At 41.3% G+C, this 20418-nt stretch overlaps 1 protein-coding gene and 1 long non-coding RNA gene across 3 annotated transcripts in view; one reads left to right on the forward strand and one right to left on the reverse strand.

Annotated features, from left to right (window-relative positions):
* Positions 1–20418, forward strand: part of LOC100351380 (zinc finger protein 717) — a 69652-nt gene that overhangs the window by 27754 nt on the left and 21480 nt on the right. For both annotated transcript variants that reach the window (XM_051830198.2, XM_008252432.4), the window contains exon 2: positions 1487–1544. In XM_051830198.2, coding sequence (XP_051686158.1) covers positions 1530–1544 — 15 coding nt within the window. In that variant the 5' untranslated portion in view covers positions 1487–1529. The remainder of the gene's footprint in view (positions 1–1486; positions 1545–20418) is intronic.
* LOC138850069 (uncharacterized) overlaps positions 1–20418 on the reverse strand; it is a 120898-nt gene continuing 100480 nt past the window's right edge. Inside the window, exon 7 of the long non-coding RNA XR_011389464.1 lies at positions 1–20418. This exon is cut by the window's right edge and continues 7860 nt beyond it. This is a non-coding gene — a long non-coding RNA (uncharacterized lncRNA).

The following is a 20418-nucleotide window of genomic DNA, read 5'->3' on the forward strand; positions in this document are numbered from 1 at the left end:
CCTATGAGTTCCAGTTTTTTTTGTGTGACTCACATGGCCTCTCTGCCAACAGCCACGCTGAGATCCATCTGGTTGACATTTATCATGTTAATGAAAGCCTCTACATGTGATTGTGAAGTTCTGGCTATTGTAGTTGGCTTGTGATTCAATTCTCTTTCCCTTCTTATCCAGTATCAGCATTTGATGTGTAACAAATCTCAAAAAGCTTACTGGGTTAAAAAATAACCACTTTATTTGTAATTACCAGTTTGCATTTTGGAGTGTGCTAGCTGGGCAAGTTCTGTTGTGCTGCCTGGACTTACAAGTGAGGGTTTAGTCATCTGGTGTCTTGACTTAGGCTGGCTCCTTGAAGATGGTTTCACTCAGGTGTCTTGTGCTTTGTGCTGTCTCTTGGCTAGGCCCTGTGCTTTCAACAGGCAAGCCTCATGCTCTTCACAAGGTAACGGTATTCTAAGAAATGAAATCCCTAAAAACAAATGCTTTTCAAAACTGTGTATCACATTTACTGATGTCCCATTGGGTAAAGCAAGTGAAAGTCGTTCTTTGGAGGGCCTAGGTGAAGGCATGGATACAGGGAGATGTGTCATTTAGAGCTATTTCTGAAAAAGTGTACTACAGTAGTACACATTATATGTACTTTTCTTGTACACAATTGTGGGTGAAAGTGTTGGGTTGCAGGATGCATACTTCCTACGGAATTTCGATGTACAAAAACTTTCTAGTGGAAAGAGTAATATGTAGTCCTCTGTGGCACATCTGTATTGACAGTAAAATAGTACCACAAAAGTATCTTTCTATAATGTAAATTTTAGTGACATATGTTTCTTTAGTGTACTTAAATTTAAGTTTAAATTATTTCTTCACAGTAACTTTTATTTTATTTTTTATTTTCTGACAGGCAGAGTGGACAGTGAGAGAGAGACAGAGAAAGGTCTTCCTTTGCCGTTGGTTCACCCTCCAATGGCCGCTGTGGCCTGCATGCTGCGGGCAGCGCACCGCACTGATCTGAAGCCAGGAGCCAGGTGCTTCTCCTGGTCTCCCATGCGGGTACAGGGCCACGGACTTGGGCCATCCTCCACTGCCTTCCCGGGCCACAGCAGAGAGCTGGACTGGAAGAGGAGCAACCGGGACAGAATCTGGCTCCCCAACCGGGACTAGAACCCGGTGTGCTGGCACCACAGGTGGAGGATTAACCTATTGAGCCACGGCACCGGCCCAGTAACTTTAATTTTAAAAAACTCAATAGCAAATAAATATTTTTCTTAGATTAATGATTCTACTTTATCTCTGCCAGTTGAGAGAATTGTGGATGCATTTTCAGTGAGGTCTTTCCTGTTTCTTCTCATTCTTCTACAGAGAGGCTTTGTTCTGTTCTGTTCTGTTTTGTTGTTACAATTATAGCTAGTTTCTATCATGATCTTGTTTTGCCCTAGGAACAAGCCACACCATTTCTCTCATGAGTCCCTCTATGCACCTTCTTTTCCAGGTCTGATTCTAGAATCTTCTACGTGGTTCCAAGAGCAAAGAAAATGAATACATCTCCAGTAAGTTGTTTATTTATTCCTCAGTTTGCTTTACATTTTATTTTAGATGTGTTATAAAGTCTCAATAATTAAAATGGAAAAGTAAAAATAAATAAAATTCATCCTTAGATGAATGTATACATAAACAGGGTAAAGTTAGCATGGTTAGAAGACATTAGAGCCATCTAAGTTGAGTGCAAATTGATCTCTGGAAAGACCAGAGTCACATTTATTAGGTGATTTAATTTGACCCTAAGAGGAGAGTCATGAGATATGAAGTCTGAAACAGTCTTTACTAGTAACATTGATGTAGTAGACAGTGTTTTTGTTTTGGAAATAAACCCTCAGATATCAGCATTCTTCAGTGGTAACAGTTACCTACACTAAAACACACATTAGTTACTAGTCTTTTTATGGAGTTGCCAAAATAGTGTGGTCCTGCATAACTTTTAGAAGACTGTAATTGATGCACAGATAGATTTGGGAATATCTAGCATATATTATCCACTGCAGGTCCTTAAAGAATTCTTCATACATTTCCCTCAGTCTATATATGCAGGTTATTATCACAGACTGTCCAAAGTTACACTTTCAGGCTAAGATGTCCTTTGCTCATGTGCACCTTAGCTCACTTGGTATAGTCTTAATTCAATTCTATAAAAGTTTAGCAATATCTTAAATTCTAGTAAAATCCAAAGACTGTTCTTTAGTCTGCTTTACTTGAGTCTTTTGCAGTATTTGAAACTGCTCTCCATGATCTCCTGGAAATTTTTCTCTGATTCATGACTTGAATGATGTTTTCTCCTCTCTTCCCTGAATCTCTCCACTTTGTTCTTCTAACATAACATCTAATGTCCCATCTGGTCCCCCCATTCATCTCCTTCTGAAGTTCTCTTTGACTGATCTGGTGCTCTGTGATCTAAAACTCCCCACGGTTTCTCTCCAGCCTGGATCACTTCCCCAGCCTTTATACCATAAATATGTTCATCTCTCTGTTGAATACTTCTTCATAGCTATCCAAAAGACACTTCAAGCCCAACAAATCCAAACTGAAAACCACATCTTTCATTCTTCCCTTAACATATGTGAATGTGTTACCAGCCAACCTTGACCCAAGCCATTGTAATGTGATTTTTCCTGGACTCTTGTTTTCTGTCTCTTAGGTTTAATTTTATCTGATGTCAAATCCTGTTACTCTTCTTTGTTTTCTATTTTTGTTCTGTTACTTACATGTAGTTTGTATAAAAGAGCAGAGCTCCTGGTGCTCAAAAACAAATGGAGTCCATTTTTTTTATACTGTAATTGTCACTCTTGGCAAAATCCATAGATATACTAGCCCAGTGATGAGTTTCTATCCTCCTGAGGTGGGCTAGCTGTCAGTAGGAGTCAGTGGGACTACTTGTATGTATGTAGCTCAAAAATGACTTGTCCTGTTTTCTGTTTTTTTTTTTTAGCTTATTTTTTTGAAGATTTATTTATTTATTTGAGAGATTACACAGAGAGAAGAGAGGCAGAGAGAGAGAAAGAGAGAGAAAGAGAGAGAGGGAGAGAGGTCTTCCATCTGCTGGTTCACTCCTCAGTTGGCTGCAATGGCCGGAGCTGTGCCTATCCAAAGCCAGGAGCCAGGAGCTTCTTCCGGTCTCCCACGTGGGTGCAGGGACCCAAGAACTTGGCCCATCTTCTGCTGCTTTCCCAGGCCCTAGCAGAGAGCTGGATTGGAAGTGGAGCAGCTGGGTCTCAAACTGGTGCACATATGGGATGGTGGTTTTTCAGGCCGGGACGTTAACCCACTGTGCCACAGTGCCGGGCCTGACTTGTCCTGTTTTCAGTCTCTTTTAAAGATTGCATTGTTATTTCAGCTAATCAGTTAAACAATGAGTAGGGAAAATAGATATATGTATCAGTTATAGCTACAAGTATAGATTTGACCTGTGGTTAACAGTTGGTTTAAAACAAACTTTTTATTGTGATAAATATGTAGAACTTAAAAACTCTAATCCTTTTTAAAATGTAACATTCAGCAGCATTACATATATTCACATGACTTAAAACATCACCACTGGGGCCAGCACTGTGGCATACAGGGTGAAGCCACCACCTGCAGTGCTGGCATCCCACATGGGCACTGATTGAAGTCCCAGCCGCTCCACCTCCGTCCAGCTCTCTGCTGTGGCCTGGGAAAGCAGTAGAGGGTGGTCCAAGTCCTTGGGCCTCTGTACCCGTGTAGGACACCCAGAAGCTGCTCTTGGCTCCTGGCTTTGGATCGGCACAGCTCCAGCTGTTGCAGCCATTTAGGGAGTGAACCAGCAGATGGAAGACTTCTCTTTCTCTCACTGCCTCTGCTGCTCTCTAACTCTGCCTTATCAAATGAATGAATAAATCTTTAAAAAACAACAAAATCACCACCATTCATCTCCAGAATTTTTTTATTTTCCTCAGATGAAACCTTGTACACATCACATACTAAATTCCCATTCCACTCTACCACATACACTGTCAATCATTAATCTACTTTCTTTTAAAATCAATTAATTAATTATTTATTTTAATGTCCTTGTGAGAAACAGAGATAAGGAGATAACATCCATTCCCCATATACTTCTCAAATGCCCATAACAGCCAGAGCTGAGCCAGGCTGAAGCTAGGAGCCTAGAACTACATCTGAGTTTCCCATGTGGGTGAGAGGGCCTCAAATACTTGAGCCTTCATCCACTGTCTTCCTAGCCCATTAGCAAGAAGCTGGATTAGAACACAGAGGCAGCCCTGAATCCCAGGAACTCTGATGTAGGATGTGGGAGTCCCAAGTGGTGACATAACAAGCTGTGCCACAATACCTGCCACTGTTTTCTGTCTGTACGAATTTATCTATTCTAGAAACCTCATGTAAATGAATACATATAGTATTTGTCATTTTTTATTGACTTATTTCATGTAGCATAATGTGTTCAAGGCTCATCCATACTGTATCATTTGTTGAAATTTCCTCTTTTAAAGCTTAATAATGTTCCATGTATGTTGGTATGATTTGTCTTCAAAACTCATGTTAGGATTTAATTCTCACTGTGAAGTGTTAAGAGGGGGAAATGTAATCCAACTATGGTCTTTAGAGGGGAGTCTTTGGGAAATGATTAGAGTTTGATAAGGTCATCTGAGTGGAACCCCCACAGTTGGATACAGGTGACTATAAGAAAAGGAAGAGACCAGAGGACACACATGTGCTTTAATGACTAATTTTGAACATCCTTCCCTGCATGTATCAGCCTGTGCTCTGTCCCACCCATACTTCATAAAGCCCAGATTCTCTTTTTTATTTGCAAGAGGAGGGCCAACCCAGGCTGGGTATCTGTGTGCCTATTGGGAATATTTTATCCCATTCCTTTGGTTGTCTTTTTACTGGGTGCCAGCATGGTGGATTAATGGGTTAAGCCACCACCTGCGATGCTGGCATCCCGTATGAGGGCTGATTCGAGTCCCTGCTGTTCTACTTCTAATCTGGCTCCTTGCTAATGTGCCTGGGAAAGCAGCAGAAGATGGCCCACATACTTGGGCCCCTGCACCAATGTGGGAGACCTCGATGAAGTTCTTGGCTCCTGACTTCTGTTTGGCCCAGCCCTGGCTGTTGTGGACATTTGGGGAGTGAACCAGCATTTTCTGGTGGAAGATCTTTCTCTGTGTCTCTCTTCCTCTCTATCTCTCTCTCTGTAACTCTGCCTTCAAATAAATAAATAAATCTTTGAAACTGAAGTTTTATTTATTTGAACAACATTTACCAAGAGAAGACAGAAAGAGATCGTCCATCCTCTGATTACTCCCCAAATACTCATGACAGCTGAGTTTGTTGTTGATTTCTAATTGTAATTCTGTTGTGGTCAGAAAATACACTGTATGATTTCAGTCTTTTTTTCTTAAGCCAAATGATTTTTTTTAAAGATTTATTTATTTATTTGAAAGGCAGAGTTACAGAGAGGCAGAGGCAGAGAGAGAGAAAGAGGTCTTCCATCCACTGGTTCACTACCAAGGTGGCCACAACAGCCGGAGCTATGCTGATTCATAGCTGGGAGATAGGAGCTTCCTCTGGATCTCCCACATAGGTTCAGGGGCCCAAGGACCTGGGCCATCTTCCACTGTTTTCCCAGGCCCTAGCAGAAAGCTGGACTGGAAGTGGAACAGCCAGGACTTGAACCGGTGACCATATGGGATCCTGGCACTGCAGTTGGTGGCTTTATCCACTACGCCACAGCGTAGGCCCCACGATTTTAGTCTTCAGACTGTCTTATGGCTCAGCATATGTTCCTTCCTCATGAAGGTTACACAGAGTGCTTTGTAAATATCAGTAAGGTCAGTATATTCTCATTGATGTTTGTATTCTGACTGATTTGTTATGCTTTTTCCATCAATTATTGAAAGAAATATTATGCAACTTTAATTGTGGATTTTTTTTTGGATTTTCATTGAATTCTGTGGCTTTTTTATGTCATGTCCATTTATTATTACGAAAAGTCTCTCTATCTGTAGGTAATATATTTTGTGTTAAAGTTTATTTTGTCTGCTACCAAGACTTGACCATTTTTTTAAAAAATAATTTGAAGGTCAGGTGTTTGATGTATCAGTTAAGGCTCTATTTGGGATACCTACATCCCATATCAAAGGGCCTGGTTTTCATCCCAGCTCTGCCACTTCCAGTGCAGCTTTCTGCTAGTGTGCATCCTGTCGACACAGCAGGTGACAGCTGAAGTACTTGAGGCCTGCCACCTTTACGAAGACCCAGTTTGAGTTCTAGGCTCCTGGCTTTAGCCTGGCCCAGGCATTTGGGGAGTGAGCTTCCTGTTAACTGATTCACTCTCTAAATGCCTGCAATGGCTGGGTCTGTGCCAGACCAACTGGGAGTTGAGCATTCAATCCAGGTCTCCTCCATGGGCAGCAAAGATCCAAATACTTGAGCCACCATCTGGTACCTTCCAGAGTCTATATTAGCAGTAAGCCAGAATCAGGAACCAGAGCCAGAACTTGAATCCAGGCACTGTGATATAGGACACAGCTTTCTTAACTGACATCTTGGCTGCCAAGCCAAATGCTCACCCCAAGAACTATACTTTTTATGATTTGTGTTTATATAGTATTATCTCTTTTTATGTCTTAACTTTCCATCTGTTTGTGTTCTTATATTTAAAACATGGCGTTTATGAATAGCATATTGGAGTATCTTGTTTTTGATCAAGTCTGAGTCTGACAATCTCTGCCTTAAATATTTAGTGCATTTATGTTTAAATTAATTATTCATAGCTTTCAAATTCTGTCTGCGATTGAGCCACTTGTTTTCTATTTATCTCCTCGGATTTGTTCCTCTGTTTCTCTTTTACTACTTTCTTTTTGGTTAACCAAACATATTTAATATCCCATGTTGGAACTTATTGGCTTTTTAGCTCTGTGCTATAGACTGAATTGTATCCTTCCCCTTGCCCCCAGACACATATGTGGAAATTGAACCTCAAGTGACTGTATTTGGAAATAGGCCCTTCAAGCGAGTAACCAAAGTTAACTGAAGTTCTATGGGTGGGTCCTAATCCAGTCTGGCTGGTTTCTTTGTAAGAGAGACACCAGGGTTGGATGCACACACAGAACAGGCCATGGCCATTTGAGGACATGGTGAGAAGTTGGCTATCTGCAAACCAAAGAGAAGGGGCTCAGGAGAAACCAACCCTGCAAGCAGCTTGTTCTTGGGCTTTCAATCCAATGAATTTCTGTTGTTTCAGGCACCTGCTCTGCAGTATTTGTTATAGCAGCCCAACACAGATGCACTGTGTTGCAATGAGTTTTATTTGATTGACACAATTATAGGCATTTGTTTCCTATTTCTTTAAGGATTTATAAAATGAATCTTTAGTTCATTACAGTGTCCTTATAGTAATTTTGTACTGCTTCACATAAACAGTATAGGGACTTCTTAATAGAATCATTCCATTTTTGATTCCTATCCTTTGTACAATTGTTTTTATACATTATGTATTTATATATTGAATGAACATATAATGTGGGGCCTCCTGCATGCTATTATAATTTTTACCTTAAAGAATCATACCTTTTTTTTTTTTTTAATTTTTAAAACTATCTATTTGAGAGACAGGGAGACAAACAGGAGCTGCCACCTATTGCTACATATCCCAAATATCCATATAGCTGAGACTGTTAATTTATAGAAACTATAAGACTAAAACAATACACAATCCTTTTCTGTTTAGCCATAAATGTTCCTGATTGCTTCCTGTACATCATTTTCTTTCAGCCTGAAAAACTTCCTTTAGCATATTTTCTGGTTTGTTTTCATCATAAAATTTTATGATTTAAAAAGTGTTTGGGCCTGAGCCGTGGCTCACTTGGCTAATCCTCCACCTGCGGCGCCAGCACCCTGGGTTCTAATCCCAGTTGGGGTGCCGGATTCTGTCCCAGTTGCTCTTCTTCTAGTCCAGCTCTCTGCTGTGGCCCCGGGAAGGCAGTGGAGGATGGCCCAAGTGCTTGGGCCCTGCACCCGCATGGGAGACCAGGAGGAAGCACCTGACTCCTGGCATTGGATCTGCGCAGCGCTCCGGCTATAGCGGCCATTTTTGGGGGGGTGAACCAATGAAAGGAAGACCTTTCTCTCTGTCTCTCTCTAACTCTGCCTGTCAACAACAAAAAAAGTTTGTTTGATTTTAAATTTTAAATTAACATATAATACTTGCACATTTTTAAGGTGTGCAGTACAACTTTTCAGTGCATAAATACCAAGCAAATTTCCCCTTTCATTGTTTCTTGTGTTTGGAGTCTATTAGCTCTTCTTCAGTTTTTTATATAGGATGGTGTATATACATTATCATGAGCCATAGTCATCCCACTCTGCTGCTAGACACCAGAACCGGATAAACGTTCACCCTACTCTTTTAGTACCCAATATCCTGCATTCAATATGTATCCCATTTATGAGAGAGAACATGTGGTAATTTGTCTTTTTGTGTTGGCTTGTTTCACCTAATATAGTTGTGTATGTATGTGCATGTACATGAACTTAGCTGGTTTTGGAATTAGGATAATTCTGGCCTTGTATGACAAGTTTGAAAGGGTTTCTTCCCTTGAAGTTTTTAAGAATAGTTTGAGAAGGATTGGTGTTTGTCCTCAAAACTATGGTGGAATTTGACAGTGAAGCCATCTGGTCTTGGAATTTTCTAAGTTTGGAGACTTTTGATTACTGATTCACTCTCATTGTTTGTTATTGGTCTGTTCAGTTTTTCTCTGTCTTCTTAGTTCTATTTTGGAAAATTATATATATATATATATATCTAGAAATGTATACATTTCTCTTAGGTTTTTTAATTTTTGGTATATAGTTGTTCATGCTGGTCACTAGTTATCTTTTGTATTTTTCTGTGTATCAGTTGTAATATTTCTTTTTCATTTCTTATTAATTTGAATCTTTTTTTCTTAGTCTAGCAATTTTATCTTCAGAAAACCCAATCCTACATTTCTTTAATATTTTGATTTCTTACCTTATTTCATTTGGTTTCTGCTTTAATTTTTATTATTTCTTTCCTTCTATGTAGACTCTGGGTTTGGTTTGTTCTTATTGCCTAGGTCCTTGAGATGCATTGTTAGGTTGTTCATTTAATATCTTTCTACTTTTTGGAAGTGAGCATTTATTGCTACAAACAACCTCCCAGTACCCCTCAATGTACCTGATAAGTTTTGATACATTGTTTTTCCATTTTGTTAAAGAAATTTAAAATTTTCTCCTTTGGTTTTTCTCAATAACTTATTTTTCATATAAGAGATTGATATTCAGTCTTCTCACATTTGGATAAATTTGTATGGTTTCTTTGGTCATTGATTTCTAATTTTATTCCATTAAAATATGGAATGAAAATATTCCATGAAAATATATTTTATATGATTTCAATTTTTTTTTTTTTTAGTTTGTTGTTTTGTGGCCCAATCTGTTGTCTATTCTTGAAAGTCCGTATGCTGATGAGAAGAATGTATACTCTGGTGCTGTTGATGAAATGTAAATTTCTGTTAGTTCACTTGGTTTATAGTGTTGTGTTACTTAGCTATCTTTGTTGATTTTTTGTTTGGATGATCTGTCAATGAGTGTGGGGTGTTAAATTCCCCCACTATTATACTGAAAACTATTTCTCCCTTAACATCTAGTGTTTGTTTTATAAAATTTTTGGTCCAGCATAAGGTGAATATACAATTGTCATTTTTTTTTTTTTTTAAGATTTATTTATTTAAAAGCAGAGTGGGGAAGAGAGAGAGAGAACCAAAAAGATCTTACATCTGCTGGTTCCCTCCCCAAATCACTGCAATGGCTGGGGCTAGGCCAAGCTGAAGCCAGGACCCTGGAACTTCATCCAGGTGTCCCATATGGGTGACAGGAGCCCAAGTACTTGGGCTATCAGCAGCAGCTTTCTCTGGCACATTAGCAAAGAGCTGGATCAGAAATGCAGTAGCTGGGACTTGAATGGATGCTCTGATATGGGGTGCTATGTTTCAGGTGGTGGCTTAACCCCTGTACTGCAATGCTGGCATGCATATCTTGTTTTTGAATTGATCCTTTGATCATTATTTAGTGACCATCTTTGTTTTTAGGGATTTTAACTTAAAGTTTATTTTGTCTGATATCCATCAAGCTCATTTTTGTTACCATTTACATGGAATATCTTTTTCCATCTTTTCATGTTTAGTCTGTTTTATTTCTGAAGTGAGTTTATTATAGGCAACATGTCATTGGACATTATTATTTTTATACAATCAAAAGTCTATATCTTTTGCTTTTCATTTACATTCACATTCAAAGTTATTAATGACAAAAAATGCCTTAGTCCTGTGGTTTTCCTTTAATATTTCTTGTGTTTATTTTGATTATCCTTTCCTCTTTTGCTAGTGGGTTTTATACTTTCGTATATTTTCATAGTGGTAATTGCCTTTCTTTGTTTATAAATGTGGGATAACCTTAAGTACCTTTGGTAATGCTGGTCTACTGCTGTCAAATTCCTCCAGTTTTGCTTGTCTTGGAATTTTTTATTTCTCCATTTATGAAAGATAGCTTTACTAGGTAAAATATTCTTGAAGGCCATTGTTTTTTATTTTTTTCCCCAGAATTTTGTATATATCATTCCATTCCTCTTGGCCTATACATTTTTTTTTTAAGTTTTGCTTATTTGAAATGCAGAGTCAAAAAAAGAAAAGATGAGTCAGAGATCTTCCATTCATTTCCACATTCCTCAGATGCCAGCAACAATTAGGGCTGGGAAGCCAGGAAACAGGAACTCCATCTGGGTTTACCATAATGTGGCAGGAACCCAAGTACTTGGGCCATGATCTATGTGCCTTCCAGGCACATTAATAGGAAACTGGATCAAAAGTAGAGGTCCGGGGCCATCATTGTTGCATAGTAGGTTAAGCCTCTACCTGGGGTGCCAGCATCCCATATGGGCACCAGTTCTAGTCTCAGCTGCTCCTCTCCTGATCCAGCTCCCCGCTAATGTGCCTGGGAAATCAGTGGAAGATGACCGAAGGGCTTGGACCCCTGAACCCGCATGGGAGACCCAGAAGAGTCTCTCGGCTCCTGGCTTCAGATAAGCTCAGCTCCGGTCATAGCGGCTCTTTGGGGAATGAATCAGCAGATGGAAGACTTTTATCTCTGTCTCTCCTGCTCTCTGTCTGTAACTCTGACTCTCAAATAAACAAGTAAAAAAGCTTTAGAAAAAAAGTAGGAGTGAGGCTTGATCTAGGAACTCTGATATGGGATGTAGCCATCCCAAGCAGAGGCTTAACCTATTGTACCCCAACACCTAGCCATGTAGGGTTTCTGATGAAAACTTTGCTAATCTAATGGGGTTCCCTTGAAAGTAACTTGGTATCTTCTCTGACTAATTTTAGAATTCTTTATTTGTATTGCACTTTTTTTAAAAATATTTATTTATTTTATTTGAAAGGCAGAGTTACAGAGAGGCAGAGGCAGAGAGAGAGAGAGGTCTCTCATCCACTGGTTCACTCTCCAATTGGCTGCAATGGCTGGAGCTGTGCAGATCTGAAGCCAGAAGCCCAGGAGCTTCTTCTGGGTCTCCTACATGGGTGCTGGGCCCCTAGGACTTGGCCCATCTTCTACTGCTTTCCCAGGCCATAGCAGAAAGCTGGATCGGAAGTGGAGCAGCTGGGACTCAAACTGGTGCCCATATGGGAATGCTAGCATGGCAGGGGGCAGCTTTACCTGATAACGCCACAGCACCAACCCCCTGTATTGCACTTTTGAGAGTTGTACTGTAATGCACTGTGGTGATATTTTCTAATCATGTCTAGTTGGGGTCTTATGGCCTCTTTTACTTGAGTGCCCGTATCTTTCTTTAAATTGAGGAAAATTTCAGCTATTTGTTGAGTAGGTTTTCTGTACATTTAACTTTTCTCCTTTCCCTCAGAAATTCCAGTACTGCAAATATTTTTCTTTCTTTTTTTTTCCCTGACTGGGGTGTTACAAAAGATCTGTCTTCCAGTTCAAATATTCTTTCTTCTGCTTGACCTAGCTTGTTGTCTGAGCTCTCAACTACATATTTAGTTGGACGTACTAAGTTTTTCATCTTTAGGGTTTCTTTTTCAAGATCTCTATATCTTTGCTAAATGTCTCATTCATATCATGCATCGATTCACTAATTTCTTTTTTTTTTTTTTTTTTTTTTTTTTGACAGGCAGAGTGGACAGTGAGAGAGAGAAAGACAGAGAGAAAGGTCTTCCTTTGCCGTTGGTTCACCCTCCAATGGCTGCTGTGGTCGGCGCGCTACAGCCGGCGCACCGCACTGATCCGATGGCAGGAGCCAGGTACTTATCCTGGTCTCCCATGGGGTGCAGGGCCCAAGCACCTGGGCCATCCTCCACTGCACTCCCTGGCCACAGCAGAGAGCTGGCCTGGAAGAGGGGCAACTGGGACAGAATCCGGTGCCCCGACTGGGACTAGAACCCAGTGTGCCGGCGCCGCAAGGCGGAGGATTAGCTTAGTGAGCCGCGGCGCTGGCCTACTAATTTCTTTAAATTTCCAAATGCATTTTCTAGTATCTCTTTGAGTAACCTTATAGCTGTTCTTCAAATTCTTTATCAGTCATTTCAACAAACAGATATCTGACATTAAAGCACTATTTGATTTCTTTGACAACAATATATTGAGTTGATTTTTGTATTTCTTGTATCTATGTGTTGAGTTTTGTGTATCTGGTGGTCATCTATATCATTTTTTTTCAACTTTTATTTAATAAATATAAATTTCCAAAGTACAACTTTTGGATTATAGCAGATTTTCCCCTCCATAACCTTCCTCCCATCCGCAAACATCCCATCTCCCATTCCCTCTCCCATCCCATTCTTCATCAAGATTCATTTTCAATTATCTTTATATACTTAGATCAACTTAGTATATATACTATGTAAAGGTTTCAGCAGACTGCACCCACAGACACACAAAGTATAGAGTACTGTTTTATTAGTAGTTTTACCGTTAGTTTGCATAGTACATCATATTAAGGACAAAGATCCTATATGGGGAGTAGGTGCACCTTGACTCCTGTTGTTGATTTAACAATTGACATTCTTATTTATGATGTCAGTAATCACCTGAGGCCCTTGTCATGAGCTGCCAAGGCTATGGAAACCTCTTGAGTTCGCCAACACCAATTTTATTTAGGCAAGGCCATAGTCAAAGTGGAAGTTCTCTCCCTTCAGAGAAACATACCTCCTTCTTTGATGACCCGTTCTTTCCACTGGGATCTCACAGAGATCTTTCATTTAGGTGGTGGTGGTTGTTGTTGTTGTTATTGTTTTTTGTTTGTTTGTTTTTTTGCCAGAATGTCTTGGCTTTCCATGCCTGAAATACTCTCATGGGCTTTTTAAGCCAGATCCAAATGCCTTAAGGGCTGATTCTGAGGCCAGAGTGCTGTTTAGGACATCTGCCATTCTATGAGTCTGCTGTGTATCCCACTTCCCATGTTGAATCGTTCTCTCCTTTTTAATTCTATTATTATTAGCAGACACTAGTCTTGTTTATGTGATCCCTTTGACACTTAAGCCTATCATTATGATCGATTATCATCTATATAATTTTTAAAGGATGGCTTTTGTGGATTGAAAACTTGTTCTTGAAGACGTGTCTTTAGGTGTCCGTTTGGTAGGCTATTTTGACTTTAGTTTTCAGGTGAATGCTGAAGTGTAGGCACCCTAAACCCTATACCCCACTGTTCATGATGGCATTGGAATTAGGGCCATTACGGGGTTGGGACCCTCTGAGCCCTAGCAGGGGCATCCAAGGTCTCAGTTGTTGTGGCCAGGATCATGGGGTGTGTGCTTCTTAACCTGTGCCCATCAAGCTGAGGCAGGCTTAGACCTGGGCTGGAGTCTGGGGTGCTCACCAAAGTTAAGGCAAACTAGAGAAGGCAGCCCCTCCAGCCTGGGCTGCCATGAGCAATTAACCACCTAACCACCTAACCACCTAACCATGGCTACATAAGCTCCAGTGTAATTGGAATCTGGGGTACTCACTAAAGCAGGTATCTGTGGGAGAAGGGAGGTAATACCAACGGCACACACCAAAGCTAAGGTGGGTCAGGGTGTGTTGGGACTGAAATTGAGCACTCACTAAAGCTGAGGCCAGCTGGAGAAGCAAATTACACAGCTGAAGTAGCCCCAGTGTGTACTGTCAAGCATACCAGACAATGCTGGGATAGGCTTGAGTCATGGAGGGGCTGGGTTCTAGGGTGCTCATCATTGTAGGACGCCAGTAGAGATGGGAATGAGCAGCCTAGTCAGGTGCACTTGGTTAGACACATCCATCAAAGCCAAAAGCGATTCTAGCTGAGGTGGGGCTGAAGTCTGCAGCATTCCAAAGCCAAGTTGCCAGCCAGCAGCCTAGGCCGGTGTGCATGGTGATACATTACTCAGTAAAGCTGGGGTGTGTATAGGCTGAGCTGGAGCTGGAGTCACAGTAGTCACCAAATATAAGTCACTAGCCAGCAGGTGATGCAGTTGTGGTAGCCAGACATGTCCACTAAAGCAGGGGCATGTTCAAGCTGGACTGGGCTGGAGTAAAAGCATACTTGCCAATGCTGAGAACTCCTGGAGAAGGCAGCAGGCAGTTGTAATTGTGTGCATGATCAAACACATCCACCAAGGCCATGGCAGTGGGCTTCAGTGGGCCAGAGTCTGGAGTGTTCACTAAAGCCAGAGCCCACTGGGCAGAGCTGCTCAGCCTGCCTGGTTGTGCATGTATAACTGTGCTCCCTAGAGTGGGGGCAGGCTTAGGAAACTGAGCTGTGGTGGGCCAAGGTTAGCCTTGTCTGCACTGGCTCCCCTCCTGTGGCTAGGATGTACTGTCCTGGGAAGACAGAGAGAGTACAGGGTATGCCCAAGTCTGCGGTGGATAGTTCCCAAATTTCTAAGCTCCTGAAAGGAATGCAGGACCTGTTGTGTAGACTAATTTTCCCATGGAGTTCAGAACACTGCCTGACCTAAGGTACTGCAGCTACCATTACTGCTGGGTTTACTTGGGTCTTTGCTTCTGTGGTCCCTTTATCTGGTATGGTAGAATGTGCACAACTGGGGACCTTAAGGTAGTATGGAATTAGACAGTGACTCCTTTCTCAAGATGGCAACACAACTGCTGCAGCCTTTGTTCTGAGGGTTGTGAGGGAGCCAGCTTGCTCCCTTGTTTGGAATCCAAGTCTGTGACAATTGTGGGTCTTTCTTGTAGCTAAATTTGCTGATGTTCAGCGTCCCAGGAGATAGAGTCTCTTGGGGTTCTGCTTACCCTTTCCCCTACAGTGGATATTCCCCCTGGTTCTGGGGCTGAGGTCTCTGTGGCTGGCAAATTTTGCTCTTTGTGTGGTTATCATCTCTGTGTCCTAAGGACACAGAGTTACAGGTTTCCTGCTGAGTTCCAGTTTTCTCCCCCTGGGTACTCATCTTGAAATAGGTATTTACTTGCTTAGTTCTTCTCTGTAGGGTAATAGACAAATGGTGAACACCTCTATTTGGCCATCTTGGAGCCTCCTTACCACCTTTAACATTTTTATTTTTATGGTATAGGTCTATCTACTGGTGATTGATCATTAGAGTTTTTAAAAAAATCTGAAAATGATATTTCACCCAAATTTTAGCACAGTTCCATTGGATGTAGAACTATGCTTTGAAGTTTTATTTTTTGGTTTTTGTTTTGAAATTTTAAAGATGCCTTAAAAGTCAGCCATCATTTATATATGGTTGTGCTGTAGTGTGCTCTTTGCTGTTTTTTCTCTCACTGCTTTCAAAATCTTCTCTCTGCTTTTAGATTTCTTTAATTTATGATTTTTTAAAAATATTTTATATATGATATACAAGTTTCATGTATTTCATATATACAGATTTAGGAACATAGTGATACTTCCTACTCCACCCTCCCTCCAGCCCATGCTCTAACCCTTCTTCCTCCTCCCTCTCCCATTCCCACTCTTAATTTATATAAAGATTATTATGTAAAGCCTCGGCCCCCAGCGCCGGCATCCATATGAATGCCGGTTCAAATCCTAGCTTCTTTACTTCCGATCCAGCTCTCTGCTATGGCCTGGGCCCCTGCACCTGTGCGTGGAGTCCCACAAGAGGCTCCTGGCTCCTGGCTTTGGATCTGCGCAGCTCCGGCTGTTGTGACCAATTGGGTAGTGAACCAGTAGATGGAAGACCTCTCTCTCTCTGCCTGTCCTCTGTGTAAATCTAACTTTCAAGTAAGTAAGTAAATCTTAAAAAAAAAAAAAAAAAAAAAATCTATTTTCAGTTAACTTAATGTTCATGAAGTTAACCCTACACTAAGTATAAGAGTTCAACAGGGCCAGTGCTGTAGTGCAGCAGGTTAAAGCCCTGGCCTGAAGCACCAGCATCCCATATGAGCCCCGGCTGCTGCACTTTTGATCCAGCTCTCTGCTATGGCCTGGGATAGCAGTAGAAGATGGCCCAAGTCCTTAGGCCCCTGCACCCATGTGGGAGACCTGGAAGAAACTCCTGGCTCCTGGCTTCGGATTGGTGTAGCTCTGGCTGTTGTGGCCATCTGGGGAGTGAACCAGTGGATGGAGGACCTCTCTCTCTGTTTCTACCTCTCTCTGTAACTCTGACTTTCAAATAAATAAAATACATCTTTAAAAAAAAAAGAGTTCAACAAATAATATGAAGAAAACAAAAAAGAAAACACTGCTTCTCAACAGAAGAGACAAGGGCTGTAAACAATTGTCGATTCTCCAAGTGTCCATTTCAATTTCACCCCAATATATTACCTTTTAGGTACTCTATTGGTTATCTCAGATCAGGGAAAACATATGGTAGCTGTCTTTTTAGGACTGGCTTATTTCACTAAGTATAATATTTTCCAGTTGTGTCTATTTTGTTGCAGAAGACAGAATAATTTGTGGTTTACCTACAGTACTTTTCTTTGCATCTATCCTGACTAGGGGGTCATTGAACATTTTGAATTTGTAAATTGAATCTTTCATGCCATGTAGGAAGGTTTAACCATTTTATTAAACATATATATATATATTTTTTTTTTTTTGGACAGGCAGAGTGGACAGTGAGAGAGAGAGACAGAGAGAGAAAGGTCTTCCTTTTGCTGTTGGTTCACCCTCCAATGGCCGCCGCTGCAGCCTGCGCACCGCGCTGATCCGATGGCAGGAGCCAGGATCCAGGTGCTTTTCCTGGTCTCCCATGGGGTGCAGGGCCCAAGCACCTGGGCCATCCTCCACTGCACTCCCTGGCCATAGCAGAGAGCTGGCCTGGAAGAGGGGCAACTGGACAGAATCCGGCGCCCCAACCAGGACTAGAACCCGGTGTGCCAGCGCCGCAAGGTGGAGGATTAGCCTATTGAGCCACGGCACCAGCCATAAACATATATTTTATGTCCCACTTTTTGTCTTTCATTTCTGAATCTCTGGTTACACATATGAGGATACTTCAAAAAGTTCATGGAAATAGAATTAAACATAAGTTTCTTTTAGTGCATAATTTTAAAGTAGTTTTTTTTTTTTAGATTTTTATTTTTTATTTATTTGAAAGGCAGAGTTACAGAGAGAAGACACACACACACACACACATGCACACACAGAGAGAGAGAGAGAGATCCTCCATTCACTGATTAACTCCCCAAATGGCCACAACAGCTGGGACTGGGCCATGCTGAAGCCAGGAGCCTGGAGCTTCTTTTGGGTCTCTCACATGGGTGCTAGGTGCCCAAGTACGTGGGCCATCTTCCACTGCTTTCACAGGTGCATTATCAGGGAGCTAGACCAAAAGTGAAACAGCCAGGTCTGGTACTGGCACCCAAATGGGATGTCGGCATCTCAGGCAGAGGCTTAACCTGCTACAATGCCAGCCCCTAAAAGAAAGTTTTATTTGTTTTTATGTATTTGAGAGAGAGATTTTCCAACTGCTGCTTTACCTCCCAAATGCTTGCAACATGGGTGACAGGAGCCCAAGTACTTGGGCCATCATCTGCTGCCTCCAAGTTAAATTAGCAGGAAGCTGGATCAGTAGCAGGAATGAGACTTAATCACAGGCATTCTGATATGGATATGGGCAGCCCAAGAGGAAGTTTAACCCATTGTGCCACAATGCCCCCCCCCTTTTAGTGCATAATTTTTAAATCTGCATGCTGTGAGAGAGAAAATGTGGCAGTGAAAGAATTGGAAATGGAGCGAGGCAACTTGACAGCTGAGACAGGTTTATTGCAGAATGAGCCTGAGAGAGGTCCTTACTCATAGGAATCAAAGACTCCCCTGTCACAGGCTGAGAAGGTTTTATTTGGTAAGGTCTGGAGGGACTTTCCAGTTCTGCAAGTTTTACAGCTGCAGATCAGGAGGGGTTTGTGTGTGTTTGCACCTGCCATTGTGGTTGGGTCAGGAGGGACTGGGTATTTGTCAGGCTGAAAGTGGAACAAACATAATCATTGAGTTAGTTGGGGCTAGGTATTTGTCAAGCAGGAAATGGTGCAAACTTATCAGGACATCTCACTCCTCTCCTGCTAGGCCCCTAGGATTAGGCTGTGAATATTCTTGTAGCTGAATACATTCTGTGCTTTTACCCTTTCCCACCATACAAGGGGTTGTTTAAAAAGGTAATGGAAAATGCATATTTTGAAAAAAGTATGCACAGATTTCAAAAACTCTTTTGCAACAAAACCGAGTTATCCTTCAATTTCATTTTTCCATGAACTCTTTGAAGTACTCCTGTAGGTTAAATTGCTTTTGAAATTACACTACCAGTCTTTGAACCTTTGCCCATTTTTCTTTTTTCTTTCATAAAGACTAGAAAATATTGTTTGATTTGGTTTCTGTCTTTATTCTGTGTTGCTCTGACAAAATACTACATATTGGGGGATTTGTAAAGAAGAGAAAGTTATCTCTTAGTTTGGAGGCTGAGAAGTCAAGAGGAGGGCCATCTTGCTACATCGTAACATGTCAGGAGACTTCATATGATGAGAGACCAAGAGATGGAACTCATGGTCTGAACCCTTTTTGTAATTGGCATTGATCCATTCCAAAGGGATTGGGAATTAAGTTTCTAACACATGCATTTTTTTAAGAAGATTTATTTATTTATTATTTTTAAACAAATTTTATTTGAAAGGTAGAGTTACAGAAAAAAGAGGAGAGGCAGAGAGAGATCTTTCTTCTACTGCTTCACTCCCCAAATGGCCACAACAGCCAGAGCTGGGCCAGGCTGAAGCTAGGAACCTGGAGCTTCTTCCTGGTTTCCCATGTGGGTGCAGGGGCCCAAAAACTTTGGCCATCTTCCACTGCTTTCCCAAGCGCATTAACAGGGAGCTGGATCAGAAGTGGAGCATCTGGTTCTGTAGTCAGTGTGCATATGGGATACCCATGTTGCAGGCAGAGGCTTAAGCTGCTACACCACAGTGCTGGCCTCCAACATATGTTTTTTGTGGCACATATTAAAACTGTAACAGTTTTTTGAGGCCAGCACTGTGGTGCAGTGGGTTAAGGCCCTGGCCTGCAGTGCCAGCAGGGAATATGGGAATATGGGTGGCGGTTCGAGTCCTGGCTGCTGCACTTTGATCCAGTTCCCTGATAATGCACCTGGGAAACCAGTGGAAAATGGCCCAAGTCCTTGAGCCCCTGCAACTACGTTGGAGACCTGGAAGAAGCTCCTGGCTCTTGGTTTCAAATTGGCTCAGCTCCTGCCATTGTAGCCATTTGGGGAGTGAATTAGTGAATGGAAGATCTCTCTCTCTCTCTCTCCCTCTCTCTCTCTCTCTTTCTCTTTCAAATAAATAAACTAATCCTTTTAAAAATAAAACTGTCAATTTTCAAGTTCCATTTTTTTTATCTTTTTCAACTGCTGTTAAGCTGGTAAGTAAATTTTCATTTGTCACTATACTTTAGAACACTAAAATTTCCATTTTTCTGTTTACATTTCTACCAATAATCCTCATCTCTAACATGCTATATTTTTATCTTCCTTTAAGTACTTGAAAATATTTAGAACTAGAGTAACCATCTTACCTGCTTCTTGCACAATCTGAGTTAACTTGAGTTTCTTCCTGGTGACTCTTTTCTTGAATATGAGTCACATTTTCCTGGATATTGTACATCATGTGGCACAGAGTTTCTGGATCCTCATTCCACAGAAGAGTGCTTTTTCTTCTGTGAGACAGTTGCTCCCTGGATTTGAGTTCTCAGTTCTGTATTCCTTGCAATAATCATTAGCCAATTCCCCATTTTTTTTCTTCCAATGGCTATTTTTTTGCTGGCCTTTCTGAGATTTTTTTTTTTTTTTTTTTTTTTTTTACAGGCAGAGTGGACAGTGAGAGAGAGAGATAGAGAGAAAGGTCTTCCTTTTGCCGTTGGTTCAC

This window comes from Oryctolagus cuniculus, chromosome 6 (genome assembly GCF_964237555.1).
Source record: "Oryctolagus cuniculus chromosome 6, mOryCun1.1, whole genome shotgun sequence".
NCBI classification, from domain to species: Eukaryota; Metazoa; Chordata; class Mammalia; order Lagomorpha; family Leporidae; genus Oryctolagus; species Oryctolagus cuniculus.